At 49.2% G+C, this 20,094-nt stretch overlaps 2 protein-coding genes across 2 annotated transcripts; both read left to right on the top strand.

Moving 5' to 3' along the window:
- The first annotated feature begins 1,080 nt into the window (after positions 1–1,080).
- On the top strand, positions 1,081–4,179 carry HOXC13 (homeobox C13). The gene is made up of 2 exons (XM_054807245.1): positions 1,081–1,714; positions 3,923–4,179. The coding sequence occupies exons 1-2, from the start codon at positions 1,081–1,083 to the stop codon at positions 4,177–4,179; spliced, it is 891 nt and encodes a 296-aa protein (XP_054663220.1).
- Positions 4,180–14,059: 9,880 nt separating this feature from the next.
- HOXC12 (homeobox C12) lies at positions 14,060–15,671 on the top strand. The gene is made up of 2 exons (XM_054807271.1): positions 14,060–14,624; positions 15,433–15,671. The coding sequence occupies exons 1-2, from the start codon at positions 14,060–14,062 to the stop codon at positions 15,669–15,671; spliced, it is 804 nt and encodes a 267-aa protein (XP_054663246.1).
- Positions 15,672–20,094: the final 4,423 nt, after the last annotated feature.

Here is a 20,094-nt window from a genome sequence, read left to right as displayed (position 1 = left end):
TTTTCGATTTTTTTCCCCCAATTCCGTGGCAGCCCGGCCCAGATTTATGAATTAATTCCCGTTTTTCCAAACCCTCACAAATCCTGGACCAACAGACACCGCCCCCCCCCCCCCCGTGTCGCGTGTGCATGTGTGTGTCCCCCCGCTTTGTCCCTACCCCGCTGAAGTATTTATCACCGAACTATTAAACATCAATACCCACCCCCCACGCGTGATGAATGGGCGAAAATCAAATTATTTAGGAGTCTGATAGGAAAATTGCGGGGGGGGGGGAGCGGTTGGGTACAGATTTTGGGTGGTTTTACTTTTTTTGGGGGGGGGAAGCACCTTGCGATGGAAAAAGTAGTCAACAGGTTCCACCCGCAAACAAAAAAAAAAAAAGGAGGGGGTGCTTTTTGGCCGCCCCCTCGAAGCATCGTGGGGTGGTTGTCCGGCGTTTCGCCTTGAAATATTGCGGGTGGGTGGTTATCCTTGTGTGCCCCCCCATATAGCATAGAGCATCCCCCCCCCACCGAAACACGCGGGAGGGGGGGGGATCCTTCAAAGGAAAGCATCTGTCCCCCGTGTCCTCCCACGCGCTTTGCGTGGGGATATGACCGGGGGACACACACACACACGCGCTTCGTCCCACCGCAGCCGACACGCGTGGGCAGGGAGCCTACCCCCCACGCGCGGCCACGCGTGGCTCTTTGTGCCGCCCCCCCTCGACGGGGCGGGCACGGGGGGGGGCGACGACGACACACACGCACGTGACCCCGCCTTTAATGGAAGGGGGGGGAGAAGCAGACAACCAATGAGCGTCGCGGCGGGGTCACGTGGGCGGGGACACGTCGGGGCGGGGGGGCCGGGTGGGCGTGGCCGCGGCGGATTTCTTAATGAAGCGGCGGCCGCGAGGCGGCGGCGCATGCGCACGCGGCGCCGATATGTTGGGGGGGTCGCGGGGCGGCGGGGCGCGGCGCGGAGCTTCCCCCGACGGCGGCGGCGGCCGAGGAGGAGGAGGAAGAGGAGGAAGAGGCGGCGGAGGAGGAGGAGGAGGAGGAGGAGGCGGCGGCGGCGGCGGCGGGAGCAGCGCGGCATGACATGACGGCACCGCTCGGGCTCCCCCCGCGTTGGCCCGACGGCCTCGCCTGCCGCTGCGAGGACGCCCCGCGGGAGAAGAACCGCATGGAGGGGTTGGGGCACTGCCGGGAGATGATGCCCCACGCAGGACTCGCCGTGCCCACCGCTCCACCGCCACCACCGCCGCCGCAGGGAGCCGCGTACGCTGAGCTGGCGGCTGCCGAACCCCCTCGGCAGTGCCCGTCGGGGGCGGCTTCCAGCGCTGCGCTGGGCTACGGTTACCCCTTCGGTGGGGGCTACTACGGCTGCAGGTTGTCCCACTCCCACGGAGTCAACTTGCAGCAGAAACCCTGCGCCTATCACCCCGGGGAGAAGTACCCCGAGGCCGGCGGGCCCCTTCCCGGCGAGGAGCTGCCGTCGAGGGCCAAAGAATTCGCCTTTTATCCCGGTTTTCCCAGCTCCTACCAGGCGGTCCCTGGCTATTTGGACGTGTCGGTGGTACCGGGGCTCGGTGGTCACCCGGAACCGAGACACGACGCTTTGCTTCCCATGGAAGGTTACCAACACTGGGCTCTTTCTAATGGCTGGGATGGGCAAGTGTACTGCTCCAAAGAGCAATCGCAGTCTGCACACCTCTGGAAATCACCTTTCCCAGGTAGGCTGCTCCGGGAACCGGCGTGCTCGCCTCCTTCCCAACCGCCAGCTCCCACCGGAGGCGTGGATGTGCGTGTGTGCGGATGAGTGTGCATATATATATACACATATACAGATAGATACGTGTATGCCTGTATATGTAATTAAAGGGAAAGAAATGGCTCTGGAATGTCTCCTGTGCAAGGCAATGTGTATGAACATGTATGGGAAAGAAGGTGAAGCAATCATTTCTGAATCAAAATACACGCCGTGAGCTTGCTTGGAAAGTAACTTTGCCGTTTAATTCTTCCCTTTCTTCTCTCCTCCCTCTTGTTGCCTCACCTAAAAAGCGTCTCTCGGTGCTTTTCTCTTCATTTTCCCTAAATGCAGAAAGCTTAAAAAGAGGGGGGGGGGGGGAGAATAAAATAAACCCTTTCTCTAGTGGTTCAGTCGAATGAGAAGTGTCGGGGGCCGGGGCAGTAAATCATATGACAATTACACACAATTATAGGAATAGGTGTCAAGTGACAAATGAATCTGTTTGGAGGAGAAGGAGGGAGGCAGAGGGTTGGGGGGGGGGGGGGGGGGCTTCTCCACCAGGTCAGGCAGCCATCCTGCCCGACTGCCAGCCGGGAAGGCAAAACCCCTCCCTGGAGCATCTTTTAGCCCAGCAAATCCCTCGTTCCCTTCCCCTCCCGGTCCCACCGGGCCCAGCCGGCTCCGTGCCCCGACGGCAGCGGCGGGGCGGGGGGGAGGAAGGTGATGGTAGGTGCTGCCTCCCGGTACCTCTCCCCAGCCTCCTTCCATCTCTCCCCCCCCCGCCCCCAGTCCCAGCATTGGGTGGGGAAGGACGCAGGAGCCGGGGGGGGGGGGATGAGGGGGAAATAACGACAATAAATGGGGCGGGGGGAACCCTACAGCATCTTGGGTGGAGAGAAGGGACGGGTCGTTAGTCCTTGGGGGGAGCTTGAGTGGGGGGGCACATCGGTGTATGTATTTTCCTTCTTCGGGACAAAGAGAGTCGGAGGAATGGGTTTTCTCGGGAGAATGTTTTTTGGGGGGGGGATTTGGCGATGCGTTGTTGGCTGTATGATGGGTGTGGGGGTTTCTTGGGGGTGTTCCTCGCATTCAAGCTGTATTTTGGGGAGCTACCGCCCCCACTGCTTTCCCTCCCCAGCGCCTGTGGCTCTGCTGAACCCCCCTGAAGGAGATTCCTGACCCCCACCACTGGCCTTTGCGGCACCCTCAGCACCCCAATCCCCCTCCTTCAAAAAGCCGATCGCCCCCAAATCTCCCCTAGGGGCTCCCCAATTAACTCCTGTCAGCCATAATTGGGGCTGCGCTGCCTGCCGAGGAGAGCTCGCCTCCATCTTCCTGCTCCAGCCAGCTGGGTCACACCTTTGCGGCGAGGAGCTTCGTCTCCCAGGTCACCCCCCCCCACACCCTAGTAGGGGGCTGGGGCTGCCCGAAAGTTTGGGGGAACCTCACTGCCCCCCCCCCCCAGTAGAGGGGGTGAAGATGCTCCCCGCACCCCTGCTGAACCCATTCCCAACAGCCCCTTTGCAAAGCACAGAGCATCTCCCCCTCCTCACCCCGCGCAAAAGCCACAGCGGGGGGGGGGGCAGATGTTATTCTTGCTGGGTCCCCCCCCCAACCCTCCCCGTCACCCAGGGGCTTTCTGGGCTGCACCAAGCCGGCGGGAGGGGCTGGGGTGCGGGGGATGCACTTGTCTCTGCACCGGGCTCGGGGGTACGCATCTGCGGGGATCCCCGAGAAGATTTGCTGCTGGGGGGAAAAAATAAAGGGGGGAGAGAGAGAGAGAGAAATAAATAGGAGAGAAGCTGCAGATATTGTCCAAAATCTGTCCGTTGGGAAGGTCCCTTTGATTATCCACGCACATTAGCGTGCGGGTTGACTTGATGCTCCTTGTTTATCGGCGTGGACAGTGTCGCCAAGAAAAACAGGCTTTCACCAAGTGAATTAGGAATATTGTGTTATTAGTACTATTATTCCCCTCGCTGGATGCATTTTCTGCCGGCCTTGTCTTTTTTTTCTCTCTCTTTCTCCCTCCTTCCCTTCGCTCTCATTCCTCCACTCCTTATTCACCTTTTTTCCCCCCTTTCTTTCTCTCCCCGACGTGCAGAAATCCACACCCCCTCTTCCTCTCTTCCTTATGTTGTTTGTGTTGATTGATTTATTGATTGATTTATTTATTTTTTAATAAAACCAGATGTGGTCCCCTTACAACCCGAAGTCAGCAGCTATCGGAGGGGACGAAAAAAAAGGGTCCCTTACACCAAAATCCAGCTGAAGGAGTTGGAAAAGGAGTACGCGGCCAGCAAATTCATCACCAAAGAGAAAAGGAGGAGGATTTCGGCCACCACCAACCTGTCCGAGCGCCAAGTGACTATCTGGTTCCAGAACCGGAGGGTCAAGGAGAAGAAAGTGGTGAGCAAATCCAAGACAGCGCATCTCCACGCCACCTGACAGAGGATGACTTTGGAGGAGAAAGGGCAAGGAAAAGGAAGCAAGAAGCGTAAATATTTATCTGGTAGTTTGTATGATAACATCATCAGGACTCTGCTGATTCCAAGTCATTATTTAAAAAAAAAAAAAACACCAAAAAAACAACACGACATTCACAAATGCCCACGCGCATCCCCCCCCCAAAAAAAAACACCGACCGCATCTTTGATTTATCCCTCTGTCCCGCTCTGACTGTGAAAACCCCAGTTTTGCTCTGAGAAATCCATCGATAAGGTTAAACTGTGTATATTTTTAAAAGAAAATAATAATAAGCTAAGAGTGTAGTGACGTTAAAGCAGAGAGGAACTCTGAATGTCGCCCTGTAACGCTGTATAGTCCGACCCCCTCGCCAGTCTTTCATATTTCGGGCCATTTCACCCACCGATGTATAAATGTATGGAGAACCTATGGCAAAGTTGCATCAGCTTCGTGTTTTTCTCGGCACTGGGGACCGAAAATAAGAAATAAGGCTGCTATTGTGGGAAGAAAACCATTGCTCGGTATCGCTTAAATATCCCAACCACTGATTTTTAGGTCCTAGATGGAAATGAATTGCTGCACGAGACTATTTTGGGTATGTTCTCATGAGGGTTTCTATATCTCTGCCGTAAAACTGGAATGTCTGTTCTCCGCTGACAAGATGGAAAATGCACAATATTGTCTTTGGGGTTTGTTTCTTTCCCTCTCTAAACCGGCTAATTATCGACAGTGTTCTTTGGATATGTAAAAGCATCTTTTTTTTTTTTTTTTTTAATGTCTTGTATATGTATATAATATTGTGGTGTCCAGATAAAATGTACCGACTGCAGATGACATTTCTTAAAAATAAATATCTTTTTTGTTGTTGTTGTTTTGCCTTGAGGAGAGGCTCTTTGTGCACCTCTTTGTAACCCTGTGCCTCTCCCATCCCTCTCCTCCAACCGTCTCCTCTCCCCACCACCGCAAATACAGCCCGGGCGGAACCTCCGCAGAGAAAGGGTGGGAAAAAAAAAGGGGGTGGGGAGGAATCCAGCAAATTTGGGCAGAAACCGCTTAATAAGGGGCTCCCCGGAAGATGCGAAGGGCATGTCCCCAAGGAGGTGTGTGCCCAGGGGGAGTAAAAAGCGGAGAAAATAAATTGAACCCAGTGCTTTTTTTTTTTTAGTTTTTTTTAATTATTATTATTAATTTTTGTCCTCCTTTTCTTCCCCCCGCAATTACCCCAGGTGAAAACGCGATGACTTTTCCGGAGACGCTTCTAATCTCTTTCAATCTCCCTCCCAAAGGACGCGTTTCGCTAAACCTGTTTGACTCCAGCTCCGGCCCCAGATAAAAATCTCCCAAACCTGCCCTCGCCCCGCCGCGGCCCTCCCGGCTCCGCGCCCGCGGAACTTACGCGGCCCCGAGCCGGCCAGGGCAGCTCGGAAAGAAATACGAGAGAGGAAATTGTTTCCATCGGCGGATTACAATCTACCTTAATATCTGCTAGATTTAATCACCTCGTTAAATGATCAAAAGGGGAGGGGAAGGGGGGGAAAAAAAGGCTTTTAAAGGGATGTGACCTAAAACAATGTTATTGCGGGTTAAATTTGCACTGAGTGTGTGCATATATTTATGTGAGGGGGCAGATAGAGCAGGCACAAGCTATAGAAAGCTATATGAAAAAAAAGATTGGCGTTGGTGTGCGCAGAAAACCACTAGGTGTTCAAGCTGATATGCATAAGTGCGTGTATATAAAATATATATACACATTTATACAAAGGTGTATGATGGCATGTGCATATAACCGTGTATTTCCGTTCTTTTTTATGATCTAGGCGTCGGCGTATATATATTTTATATATATGTAACATGTATGCGTACGGGGCTTGATGGTGTGCATGCAATTTATATAGGTCTGGGTATTAAGGCGCTCTGTGTACCTCTGTCTATCATATATAACAACGTATCTATACCCTCTCTATAGATTTATATATATATATGCAAGTGCACCCCTCTACATTATTTTATTAAATGGTGGGTAGATCATAGGTGTGTTATATATATAAATTTATATATATATTTGCAAGTGCAACTCTCTATATTATCATACGAAGTGGTGCGTAGATCTCATTTACGGTCTGGACCAGTGTGTACGTATGGGTGTACGTATAGCTTTATAAAGGCGTCTAAAAGATAGATACTCAGGGTGTGTGTATGTATAGCGTCTCTCCGCGAGTTCAGTGCGGTGACAGAGTGTGCCCTATGGATCCCATACCACCACCAGAAATACCCAGAAAGCCCCGTATGGATTTGGATGCTTCCCGGAGTGATCCCAAATCTCCGGAAAGGTGGGATGCTGCTTTGTCTAATACCGGGAATGGGGCGATCCGGGGGCTGGATCCTCTCCTGCCAGCTCCCCATCCCTTCGGGGGGTGTGTGTGTGTGTGTGCTGAAAAAAAAAAGGGGTCCCTGATTTCTCCCCCCTCCCCGCCCAGTCCCCGATTTATCCGAGTGCGAAGCTGATGAGCGGAGAAACCCGGGGTTGATCTGATGGTGTTTCCTGCAATTATTTTGGAGAACTTCAGTAGTTTGGAAGCCCCGGCAGAGCTTTAATTCTTCTTCTTTTAATTATTTTTAAAAGACGCTTAGCTAGGAAATACCGCAATACTTCGAGAAACCCATCGCTGGATTAAGTCGTTGGTAAAACCTACCCCAACCCACGGGACTCACGAGAATATATGTTTTGGGTGAAAAAAAAAAAAAAAAAAAAAAAGCTCTTAAAAAAAAAGCGCTTGCTGTGTGTGCAGACACTGCAATGCCTGAGAACAACTCCAGGCAAGCCCAAATCCGACATCCCGACAGCGAGTGTGTTGTTCGCTGTGGCTCTATTCCTCCTCATTGTATCTGAATTTCACCAGTTTTTTGGGGGAGAAAAAAAAAAAAGTTGATGAAACTGAGGTTATTGGACAAAGGTTATTGGAGGGAGTGAGGGGATATGGATAAATACTTTTATTTTTTGTTTACGGGTGTGGGTAATTGAGCCCAAGTTATTCACGGAGTTTCCAGTTCTTGAAGTTTTTGTCAATTGTGGTTGAATTTTGTTGGAAGGAGATTGGGCTGTCCGTGTGTCTGTTTGTGTGTCGGTCGCTGTTTCAAATAGCGTGGGAGGAATTAAAAGGGAGGGAGGGGACAAAACAAACGCAAAACCAAAGGAGAAACAAGAAATTCATTCATTGCACTTCAGGGCACCAAGGGTAGTTGATGGTCTTGGTTGGCAGATAATGGCTAGCCCATGAAACCAGGGGCTCTCCTACCATTGCCCACGTTTCCCGCGATATTTTAAAATATCCTTCTTTTTCGGTGCCGCTCGACCCCCCTCCATCCTCCCCTCGGGGGCTGTACCACCGCCCAAGAGCCGGGAAGGCGCACGGGATGCAGGCAGGCGATGCTGAGGTGCCGGCTGCAATTTTGGGGGGGGGTGGGGGGGTGGAGTGGGGTGGTGGTGGATGTAGACCCGAGGGAATGGGCACCCCGTCCCCGATGTGGGTTTGGAAGGGGTGAGGTCAGGATTGGACCCCCAGGGGCAGAGAGGGAACCCGGGAGCTCCGGATGGACAAACCTTCCCCTTCCCTCCGCACACATCCACGGACACTTGGTCCTCCCTTTAATCCCGGCGGTTTGGTGGCAAAAAAAAATGTTTTCGGGGCTGATCGGATAAAAATAATACTCCCACTTAATTTCTGAAAGAAATCCTTCCTGCCGATCCCAGACACGGTTGATTTGGGTTGGTTTTTTCCAGAAGAAGGGCAAAATATAATCTACAACTCAACTTCTGCGATCATCCTCTTCCAAGAGCTTTGCAGGAGGCACTTGCCCGGAGGAGAAGAAATTAAAATAAAAATTGTGCGCGCACACGCAAAACCCGCGGAACAGCTCGTTATTTCCCCGCTGAAGTTCCGCAGGCGCGGAAGCCGAGCTCCCCCGGACGTGACCCCCTCCCACCCCAGGAACACAAATCCAATTAATTTCTACCTTTTCCCACTTATTTCTTCACACCTCCGTTAGGAAATGGCATTGGGAATCACTTGCTTCTCTTTTCCTTGCTTATTTATCCATTGACGCCTTGCCCGTAGCTCGCTGGGTATTAGGTCAGCAGGCCGTGACGTCACTCCTGTATTACCCTTGACCGTGACTAGGCGTTGTTTGACCTTGACATCACGAGCTGCGGGGATAATAAGCGAGGGGACCCTCACCCTTGATCTTCTCCGCACCAGCCAGCCCCAAGCAGCACCCGCTCCTGTTTACAGATAAACAAGGTGTTATTTGAAGTCTAGACAGGCGGGCTAATGGCCAACAATAAAGCCCTGAAAAGGAAGTTTCCCAAGTTTAGCCTTTTCTTTCCTTTGTATCGAGGACTTTGAATAACTTCCCAACCGCAGCCTTTATGGTAAAATCCCGGACAAGGGATTTCCCTCGCCCTTCTTTTCCCCCCCCCCCCCCCCTGCCATTTTCTTCTTCTTTTCCTCTTTTTTCTTTTGTCTTTTAGCTTGCTTACATTTGCATATTTATTTTTCCTAATGCATTTTTTAAAGAATAACTTCCCAATCTGAAGGGGGAATTCTGCTCTCTCAACCCTGTGCTCAGTGCAGAGGTGAGTATAACTCTTGCCGGTTAACTTTCTATTTGTTGGTCTTAAAAAAAGGCGATTTTTTTTTTTTTTGTTAGCAGCGAAAGAGAAGAGACTTTTAAAGACTTTGCCAAGAAATTATTTCTTAAGACACTGACAGCCAACACGGTGTGTGTACACACATCACACAAACTCCTACAGCACTGCTGGTTCCTCGCTTATAAATTGCCTTGCCTACGTGGTTCAGCACATTTTGGGAAACCCCCGTGTTTATGAGTATTTAAGAATTACATCCAGCAAAATGTCGTGTCTCCTGTCGCCTCCACTTCGGGGGGAAGCTGCTGCCTGGCAGGGAGCTCAGCTGGTTCAGCCCACAGTTGGACCAGCCGTGGGTTTAATAAACTCCCTTTCTTCCCCACCACTTTCTCTTCCTTTACAAGGAACATTAAATAAGTGAGATCACGCTTTTCAAGCTCTCCAATTGCGATTTGCTCAAGTGTCGTGAATTCTAGAGCATTAACCGGGTTGTTGTTGCAGTTGTTGGGGGTTTTCAGCCCTCCAAGGGAATTACAGTACGAAACGCCACTTCTCACCCAAACCAGAGCTGGCGGACAAAGCAAACTTCCCTAAAGTTGGGACTAAACCTTTGCCTTACAAAAGATGCAGGCATCAGTTTACATTAATTTAATAGGAGGAGAAGATCCTCTGCTGGCAAAGCTGGGGGAAAATATAATGATATTCCAGGCATTTAACTATTCCCTGCACCGAGGCTGGGACCCGCCTTGGTTAAAACTGAAAGCTGCCCCAGATGATTTGTATATTGGATGAGCTGAAGTGTCGTAGACGTTTTTATTCGCATCCATTTACCACTTTTCCATGTTATTTTTTTTTTAACCAGCTCCTACGTATTCCATTTTACTACCTTCTTATACAGATATATATATAAGGTGTCTTGTACGCTTATATATCTATAAGGTGGCTATAGACATGCATTTTCCACATCAGAAAAAGTAGCCGGGGCAGGTTTCAATGATATATAGCTAAGCCGAAAGAACAGTTCTGTGAGCTTTCCAAAGCCTGTCTCTATTTTATTCCCCGTGTCATGTATCTATATATTTATTCTAAATACTTCCTTTTTTGACCCTGGCAGCTAACTTCTTGTTAGAGTCACCGCAACTCCTTACAACTCCCAACCAATTTGGGGTGAAATTCGGTTGAGTAGAAAAGCTGATCCATGACGGGATCTGTTTTTCCAACCTGCGGACGCACAAGGAGACCTTTTAATTTGCTTTTTTTTTTCCTTCCCTTTTCCAGGCAGAAAGATGCAATAGATATGTTGCAGACTATTTTTGCCCTATGAGGGTTAAATCTCCTGGTCTTTTCTGGGAGAAAACTCAAAGTAGGGCTAAGTCCTTCCCATCTGAAATGTAAATATTTTGTTGGGGCCATTTTTATTGACTTTATTCTTATTATTTTTATTTTAAGAGACCAGGCTAGAGGGGTGGAGGAGAAAGACCCTGTTTCAAGCGGGTTCCCCGGGCTGTGCAGGAGGAAGGTGAAATGCGGGAGGAGGGGAAGGGGAAATTTTATTTCTCACGCTTGGTAAAGAGAGAGGTTGCGATGGTGCAAAACGGGAAGAGGAGGAAGGGAGGAGCGCAGGGCTAAATCCCCCAAACAGGGGAAGGGGGGAAAGGGCAAAGCACAGAAAAGTCAACCCCAAACTTGTGGTTGTTTCCCCCGTGCAGTGAGTGATGCTCATCGAGACAGTCATTAGCATAAGATGTCGATCCTATTCACTACACTAGACAGTGACCTTGAACTGAGACGTTGCAATCTTGCTTTTCCAGCGTCTTTTTCTCTCTCTTTTGTGGTTTTTTTTTTTTTTTTTTTGGGGGGGGGGTGTTGGAGTTTTGTGGGTTTTTTTCCGGGGGCTGTTTTTTTCCCTGCTCCCATGGGCAGGGATCTTCTCCCGGCTTCTTCCCACCAGCATTTCCCAAAAGCTGTCTGTGTAACTCCTAGAGGTGGGGGGAAAGAAACCCTCCCCGAGGATTATTAAATATCGGCGTCGAAAAGGTCTCTCTACCTGAAAACTGGGATTTCTGCAAATGGGGAAAGACTCAGAGATTTTTTTTGCTGGGCTGGGCAACTTTTTTTTGGGGGGGGGGGGAGGAGGAACACCGCAGGAAAAAAAAAAAAAAAGAAAGGGGGTTGTTCAAGGCAATTTGAGGTAGAGATCAGGGTATATTTTTGGAGAGCCGGCGCTCGGGGTGGGTTGTGCACGAAGGAGACTGCCTAAGGCAGCAGTGCCAGTGCCCCAAGCAGGAGGACTCGGCTCAGCCTTTCGTTTTTAAGCACCGCTCAGCCTGCGCTGAGCATTAGAAAAGCCCAAGCGCTCAACCTGAACTGGGAAATGCATTTTTAATGGGGAAGAAATTCCCGGGGAAACGCTGCAGCTTTGCTCCAGAGTCTTTAGGATTTTTTTTTTTTTTTTTTTTTGTCCCCCTCTTCCATGGACCTGCTGTCTGCTTGCAGCAAGAGCAGCGCTGAGCTGGGGAGCCCTATTGAAGGCCACCAAGAGCAGGGAGTTACTCTCCACGCTGTGCATCGCTTAATATATTTCTGAGCACGGCTGTAGCATTTCCCAGCTCTAAAAAAAAAAAAAAAAAAAAAAGACTAATAAATAAGGGATCCGGGGGTGCTTTTCTCCCTCTCCCTTGCTGTGATGCCCACGCTGACATTATCCCTCCACGCAGGACTCCAGCGCGCAGTTTGTGGTTCACTTGCTCCGCAGCTCAGCCCTGCAGCTGCCTCCCCAAATATTTCCTTGGAGGTAAACGTGAAATGTTATTAATTTTTTTGTTTCACCCGGCCAAAAAAAAAAAAAAATCAAATTGAATAAAGAGGAGAAACCCCAAATACCCGGAGACTCCTCTGAAGGAAAATTGTAGTTTCCCAAGGTCCGGTGGAGAACAAAGCCGTGCAACACCCGGGCACGTCTTATATGGGGAATTTTGCAAAGAAAAGAGCAAGGTAGAGGAAGGGTTTTCTTTAAAAAACCAGCAAACAAAGCCAATTCAGATGGCAACCTCCGGCGATCACGTGCTCATTTTTATATAAACTATTCCTCTCCACGCTTGCCCAGCGTTGAGAGCGCTTCTTGTGCAGCGAGAAGACACTCTTGGAGAAATTGCAAGCAGCTTTTTCACTTATACCTGCAGGGAGAAAAATTCCTTGGCAAGGTTTTTAAAAAAAAAAAAAAAAGAAGAAGAAAGAAAGAAAGAAAAGTGCTAAACTTTCATTCTAGCAAAATATTTCTAGTAGTCGTATTTCTTCCTTCGCAGGCAAAGCGTGTAGGAAGGTATGCACGTATCTCTGCAAGGTATGTATGTAGCATATCCATAGATGTGCCAGGGAGAAAGAGGGATGGGAAATGTGGAAAATAGGTTTTCCACCTTCAGGAGCTGTCCATGGAAGACGAAAAAGCACCTAAATGAGTTATTTTATTGGCACCTGATTTTTCTTGCAGGGCTGGGAGGGGGGTTAGCTGAAGCCCCAGTGTTTTGCCAGCCGAGGAAAAAAAAAAAAAAGACTTTATGCTTGAGAAATATATAAAATATTGGAGAGGGAGGTTGGTTGCTGGCTGGAAAGGCAGCAGTTGGGGAGGTGCGGCTGCACCCGCCCGGCTCAGCCTCCGCGGAGCGCCTCCGCCCCCGCGCAGCGGTTTTACCTCTACAGGAATATTTACGGTACTTTGCAGAGTCAACCTGGCAAGGGGAGCGCTTGGGAGTTGCTTAAGGCAGGGAGGAATGCAAAGCCATGCAAAAATCCAGCAAACGGGGTGGGCATTTTGGTTTCTTAAAAAATAAAAAGGAGGGGGAAGGAGCAAGGAAAAAAAAAAAAAAAGAGAGTGAAGAAAAAAACCCACTCCAAGAAAATAATCTAAAAACACCCTCAAATGTCTTCGCGTGTTCCGGGTTTCCATACAATGCACCTTTTCCAGTACCTTTTTTTTTTCCTTCCCACAACGCATTTATTTTGCACTGCAAGAAGCCAATATTGATTTTTTTTTCCCCCTTTTCTTTTTTTTTCATCCCTTGTATTCCTTTGCAGCAGCTCTGTTCAGTATGACCAGGAGAAGACGATGGGTGGGAGGGAAGAAGAGCTCGGTAGTGTTACGAGGGCAGAATATATTGCTATAAGGTGGCGAGGAACCGGCTCTGTGTGTATGTGTGTGTGTGTACCTCTGTTTCCAGGGGTGGGGACCAAAGAAATGTGGGGGAGGACTATAATTGTTATTCTTTCCCAGAAACGAAGCAAAAAAAAAAAAAAATTTTGTTTTTTCAACACTCATTCTATACGTGTGTGCGCCTTGGTGCATATGGAATATATACCGGGTAAATTAAAGCTATATATAGTCGTGTTCTTCTGGCTGCTTTATTCGACACAGATCATTAATAAAAGCCATTGAGGATTGTTAAAAAAAAAAATCTTCCATCTCTTCTTGAGAGAGTGGCAAGAGCCTGGGAAGAGGCTGCATTTCCCCAGCCCACGACAAAGCCACCTAGTCCGAGAGGAGGGGAAAGAAAATGATAATAATAATAATAATAATTTTAAAAAAAGGTAGAAAAGGTCGCAAATAGCCTCCAACTCTCCCATCCCACCGCGCGTAAATATGAGCCTGTTGCGGGCACCATCATTCGTCTCCTTAAAAAGCCCGTAAACTTTATATGACACAATATCTAATAGTAATTTATTGGGGAGATATTGTAAATTCGAACTGTTTTAGTTAATAAAGGAGCTAATTAATGAGAACCAGTCTCGCTTTTGCAGATGGTGGAGGGCTCCGAAGTGTTGCCGAGGGAGGGGCGCGCAGCGGTTTTGGGGCAAAACCCTCGCCTATCGATTATTTTATGCTAAATATGACATTTTAGGGTGCTTCGAGCTTCTCAAGCCAGCACTGGGAGCAGTTGCCTTTTTTTTTTTTTAATAAAATACTTTATGGGATTTTTTTATGATTTTTTATGATGGGGGGGTGAAGAAGGCGGGGGGGGGGGGGGGAGAAAAGGCGTAAAAAGGCGGAACTTGCTGTTGTGTTTTGTCTCGGCTGCCAGGGGAGGGGAGGGCCCCCCCCTCCCTCCCAGCGCAATTTGGGGCTCACGTGACCCCCCCGGACCAATGGGGCCGAGCCGTCGGTTTAACTATGTTTAATGTCAGATAGCAATAAAGTAGAAGCTTTCGGTCAGGCCCGCGGAAATGGGCGAGCACAACCTCCTTAATCCCGGCTTTGTGGGACCTCTGGTGAACATCCACACGGGAGACACCTTCTACTTCCCTAATTTCCGTGCCTCCGGAGGGCAGCTGCCCGGTTTGCCTTCCCTCTCTTACCCCCGACGGGATAACGTCTGCTCCCTGCCCTGGGCATCCTCGGAACCCTGCAACGGGTACCCTCAACCCTACCTGAGCAGCCCCGTCTCCATTAACCCTTCCTTCGGTAGAGCCTGCGACCTCGCCCGGGTGGAGGAAAGCAAATGTTATTACCGGGAAACCTGCTCCGAAAGCACCGGGCTCAAGAGGGAGGAGAGGGGCAGGGACAGTGCCTTGCTGCCCCTCGAATCCAGCCTCCCCAATGGCATGGGGGGCAATTTCAGCAAATATGACTATCCGACCAGCGAGGCGGTACCCCACGACCCTCCGTCCTGCCAGTCTTTGGAGTCAGACTCCAGCTCTTCCTTGCTCAATGAAGGGAATAAAGGCACGACCGGAGAAGCGGGGGGTTTGGTGTCCCCCCTGAACCAAGGCAGCACTTTAGGCAACGGTGGTAAGACCCGGGAAGGGGTGGGGGTGTCTTGGGGCTGGATCTGGCCGTTTTTGAGGATGGGGAGGGGGTTTGCTTGGAAACTTGCCGTCTTGGGGCTCCTTCGTGGTGTAATTCATGGGCTCAGCGATGGGAAGCGGCGTGTCTATGTGTGCTGAGACCACTAGGGGTAGCACCGAAATCCCTAATGTTTTATTAGGTGGTGCTTCTTTTAAAAGAAAAGGCTATAAACATGTAAATATCCCATTAAAAAAAAAAAAAAAAAGGAAGAGAGAAAGAGACGCAGAGGAGGGTGGTGGTTGCGCATCCCTGCCCGGCGCGGAGGGTTGGCGGAGCGTCCAGGAGCTTTTTGGGGACATCGCAGAGGTGTGTCTGCCCGAGGGAAGGGGGAAGAAGGGGGGGATGCTTAAACACACCCCACCCGGCTTTCAAGGTTGGCACTGGGGTGGGGGTTTCTCCCTGTTAGCGGGGCCGAAGCGAAGTGGAGCCCTTCCCGGAGGGGTTCCCCAGGCTTGTCGCCCGCTCCCTGCCCGTCCTTTGCTCCGTGCCCCGGTTATAACGCTCCCCACCTTTCCCTTCCTCTGCCTCCTGTGCCCGCCCCACGCATCACCCGTGGCCCTGGGAGGCAGCTGGGAGCATCCCTAAGCACCCACCGCCAGAACAGTGGGGGACAGCGGGGACAGCGGGGCCATCAGGGAGATGCAGAAAGGGGTGCTGGGGGTGCCCCCTTTTTAAAAGAGGAGGGTTGGGGTGGGGTTGGTTTTTTTTTTTTCCTTGCCAAGTGCTCAACTCTCGCTCCCCCCTTTGCCAGGTGCTCCTTGGTACCCGATGCACACACGGTCCCGGAAAAAACGAAAACCCTATTCCAAACTGCAGCTGGCAGAGCTGGAAGGGGAGTTTATGGTCAATGAATTCATTACTCGCCAAAGAAGGAGGGAGCTCTCAGACCGATTAAACCTGAGCGACCAGCAGGTGAAGATCTGGTTCCAGAACCGGCGTATGAAAAAGAAAAGACTCCTCCTGAGAGAGCAAGCCCTTTCTTTCTTTTAAAGTTTTAAAAGCGTCCGTGTCGGGTATTAAAAAAAAAAAAAGCAACAACAACAACAAAAAAACCCCACATAGACTCTCTAGCGTTCACCCGAGCTCCCGGGACTTTACCTGATCACTCTTAATCCCCCCACCCCTCCCTACCCAGATATCAATGAATAAAGAAATAATATTAATAAATAACCAGTTTCCCTTAAAATATGAAACCCGACAGCGAGGGGGAAAAAAAATGCATCTGCTCCGTCGAAACCGCGGGGGCACAGACGGCTTCCAGAGATGCTCGGCGGGCTGAAGGGGAGGTTTTGAATGCGACTTTAGCCGCTTTGCCTTTGCCAACAGCACAGGTAGGGTTTCCGTGCAGCGCCGGGCACCGTCGGAGCCGTCGGGGGCCGCCGGTCCCGCTTCTTCCCCCACCCCACCCCACCCCCAGTCCCCTCTTCTACCCCCGCCCGGCTTCGGTTGGCGGCGAGACCGGGGTTGAAGGTGATGGAGATGGATCCTGGAGCTTTTCCTGGGCTGCCACGCAGGGTTTAGGGCTGGTTTGATGTTTAGTGGGAAGGCGGGAGGGAAAAATAGCAAAAATAAAGGAATAGAGGGGGGAAAAAAATAGGGAAGGGGATGGGGGGTTGTTGTCTTAAAGGACCAGCCCCGCATCCTTATGGAAGATGCTTTTTTTTTCCTCCTTCAGTGCACGGTGTGCCCCAAGATGTGGTTTTCTCAGTCTAAATTGAGGGTTTGCGGCTGATCGGTATCTCTAGGCTTAATCAGGATCTCTAGGAAGAGGGGAGAGACAAAGACTGTGTATATATCCGGTGTATATGGTATATATCTATATAATATATGAGGTATGTGTATCACACTATGTCCCTATAGATATGAGGCTTTGATGCAGGCGGTGATGTTGTCCTCAACGCCAGAATATCACAAGGAGAAGGAAAAAGCGCACACGCACCCCTAGAAAACCCTCCCAGGAAAAAAATCTGCACTTCCTTCCACGTAAACTGAGCCTTTCAGAAATTTTTTTTTCTTTCCTCTCTGAATTCACAGCGTTTCTCTGCACTACCCCAAAATTCTATCTTTTCTCTCTAAAAAAAAAAAAAAAGTTTCTTTGCAACTACTCTGCTGACGGAGTATGTATGCTGTTTTGCTGTGTTTATTGATGACAACATAGGAAAAAAGTAGAAAAATTCCCTTTCTTTTGTACCCTCTGGTGATAACAGCCTGTTGGAGTCTGAGCGAGTCGCATCTCTCCTTCCCTGGGATAACTCGGATGAGCCGCTTTGTCGCCTGGGTGCTATTTGCTCAATTTAAAAAAAAAAAAAAAAAAAAGAGAGAGAGATTGTGGGGTTTTAAAATGAAATTATCTCATTCAGCTATGTCTCCCTTTCCCAGCTGCTCATCAGGTTAAAAAAAATGCAGGTTTCTAGCAAGGGCGATGCTTTCTTTACCTCCCAAAAAAGTCCTGCTGGCTGCAAATAGAGACAGCCCCAGCTTTAAGAGGAAATTTCGATCTTTAGGGGTCGGGTAGGGGGGGGGGATTTGGGCTCCCTAAACCCCTGTCTGGCTTTTTCCCTTTCAGGACAGTAGAGAAGGGCCTGATAGGATGCGACGCGTTTTCTTTGTACGTGTGCTCGGATTTCCTGGGGAAACCCCACCAATTTTCGCGATTCCCTGTTCAGGTCTGTGTTCAAGGCACTTTTAGGTTGGGGGGAAGCGAAGCGGGGGGGGATGTGGGGTGTAAGGACGGGGGGGGCGGGGAGCAGCAGGTTTAGGACCCTGGGGAGCTTTGCCTGCATGGGGAATTGTAATTCAGGTTAAAAAGTGGTGGTGGTGGGGGGAAATAGGAATTTTGAATTCAGGGAGAAGGGGGCGGCGGTGCTGCAACCCGGTGCTTTGCCACGCCGCGCTTTGCTCCATTCGTTTTATATCGGAGGGGGGATTAATTTTATGGCAAAGCAGCGTTTTCTGGGAAGTCTGGATGCTCACCACGTGCTCCCGCTTCCCCGCGTTCATGGTCATGACCAGCAGCGCCGAGGAATGCTTTTATTTACGAGCTGCAAAGGATGGAGCCGACTCCTTAAAAAAGGAGGAAAAAAAAATAAAAATCCCTCCCTGGGCTAAAAGGAGCCTTTTCCTTCAGCTTTATTTTTGCAGGAGCATCCAGCAGATCCTCCTCCCTTCATCCCCATCCCTTCCCCGGCTGCTTCTCCTTATTCCCCCCCTTCTTTTTTTTTTTTTAATTCCCAACCTGGGAAATGTTACAGCTTTATTTCCTTCCACTTATTTTTGCAAGGAAAGACACCCCCAAAACACCCCCCATCTCTTTCAATGCTGGTCTCTGGGTGAGGGTCCCCTCTTTCCCCCTCCTCCCACACAAAAGAACCGCCGATGAGGGTATCGTCTGTCGCGATGCTGTGCAATAAAGCCTAGGATGTGTTAAACCATGCATATCTATAGATATATCTCTAGATGCTCCAGCTCGACCATGTGCAATTAAAAGAGGAAGGCGATATGGAGGAATGCAATGTCTGGGGGTGATTTTTGGGGGGGTGGTTGTAGGGGGAGATTTTGGGGGGGTGGGAGATTTTGGGGGGTGGTTGTGGCTTTGGGTGCTTTTAGAGCACTTTATCACTGTGTTGCGAGGCTGAGGGTGACTTCGGGCTTTGCGGTGTCGTGGGGACCGGGGGTGTGTAATTCCACGGAAAAAAAAAAGGACCAAATCCACCCAGGTTTTGTTTAACCGAGCTCCCAACACCCCCCCACCCCTGCAATGAGGGTGGGGATGGAGGCTGGATTTTGAGGAAGGTAGAAATGAGGGTGAGTTACGGTGAGATGTCAGAAATGTTGTGTTGGATTTCAATCCCACCATCCCCAAAAAACAAATCAATCCGTTTCGTTATTCTTCACCCACCGAGGGGCACTTGTATCCCCCGGAACATAATAATAATAATAATGATAATAAAAACCCAACAAAAAACCAACCCACCCCACCGTCCTCCCCAACACAAAGGCCAAGACACCAGCAGCAACCCCTAGAGAAAATGCCGAAGAAAAGGAAAATATATGCAATATTCTCTTCCAAATTGCTTTAAAAAGGCGGCTCGGTGGGTTTTCTGTTTATTCTGTGCTTGTTCTCCGTGTACGTGGTATCATTTTTTCTGCTTGTATCCCCTAGTCTAGGTTATCGCGGTTGTTAATATGCATCCTTCGCAGTATAGTTCATATGTAATGTTTCTTACCTCAAGCTATTCTATGTAGGGTCTATGCAAATGTCTGTTATAGCACGTTCTGGCTTTATATAGTCATGTAAAAAGTTGCTTCCCAATAATAATAATAATAATAAAAAATTAATGTATTATTATGTGATTTCTTGATAATAAATAAAATTGCCCAAACATCTACTTGGTGATTTACTGTTTACTATTTAAAATTAGTATTAACTTGCAAGGTTAATAAAAGAGTAACAAAAAAATATATTGGCCAGCCTTGCCTTCTGTGGCTTATAGATCATCTTTTGGTAAAAAAAGTAATTAAATGAATGTGTAAAATGCGTTGTAAAAGGAAAGAAATATCGCTTGCTGCGTCGCTCTAAATATAATTAGAAAAATCCTGGGGAAACAAGAAGCATAAGTTAATCTCCAAATTGCTGGTTTAATGAGAGTTATAGTTGTGCGCGTAGCATTAATTGGAAGCAAAACTCAACAGAGATGTTATTTTTTTTCTAAAAAAGAAGCTTAAATATGGGCTAGTTGGGATTCTTTTGTCTCTGGTGGAGGGTACAGGGGGACTATACCTCTCCTGGAAGCATCTCCCTGCCCAAGGGGCTCCCACGGTCCCTATGTACATATGGAAATGCCCTATGGATGGGTTTCCTTATAGATATAGGAACCAGAGGAACGTCAAAGATATCCTGGGTATGACTTTAAGATGGGAATGAGACATGAAAGCACAGCTCTTAAATTGGAAATATATTAGACTGGGTTTAGATTCGGGCCTGTTGATGCTTATTGTTATGGTTATGGTTATTAGGACCAACGTTATTGCGTTTCTTCGGCGTAAATTCGCAGCAAATTCATTTAACGAGAGAAAAAAATAACCCCGTCAGGCCAATTTAAATAAATTAGATTATGATTTCCTCGATCTCTCTCCAAGCGGGTATTTATATATAATGGATTCTCTGCTTTTTCCTTTCGGGGAGATGCCATACATGTCTCAGAGGCAGGGGAAAAAAAAGCTTTTAGAAGATTGATATGGGGTTTTTATTAAAGAAATGCCAAAGGAAATCCTGATGGGGCCTATGGTGAATTAACTGATCCTTCCCTCAGTCCTGGCCATATCCAGCCCCAAGCCCAGTAACCCCCAGCTCAACCCACCCTCCATTCTGGGCACACTGGGAGCCACTGACCTGAGCTTCGGCCTGATGGAG

Source organism: Grus americana, chromosome 31 (assembly GCF_028858705.1).
Source record: "Grus americana isolate bGruAme1 chromosome 31, bGruAme1.mat, whole genome shotgun sequence".
NCBI lineage: Eukaryota > Metazoa > Chordata > Aves > Gruiformes > Gruidae > Grus > Grus americana.
Note: the sequence above shows the minus strand (reverse complement) of the source record. Positions and strands in the feature narration are given on the sequence as shown.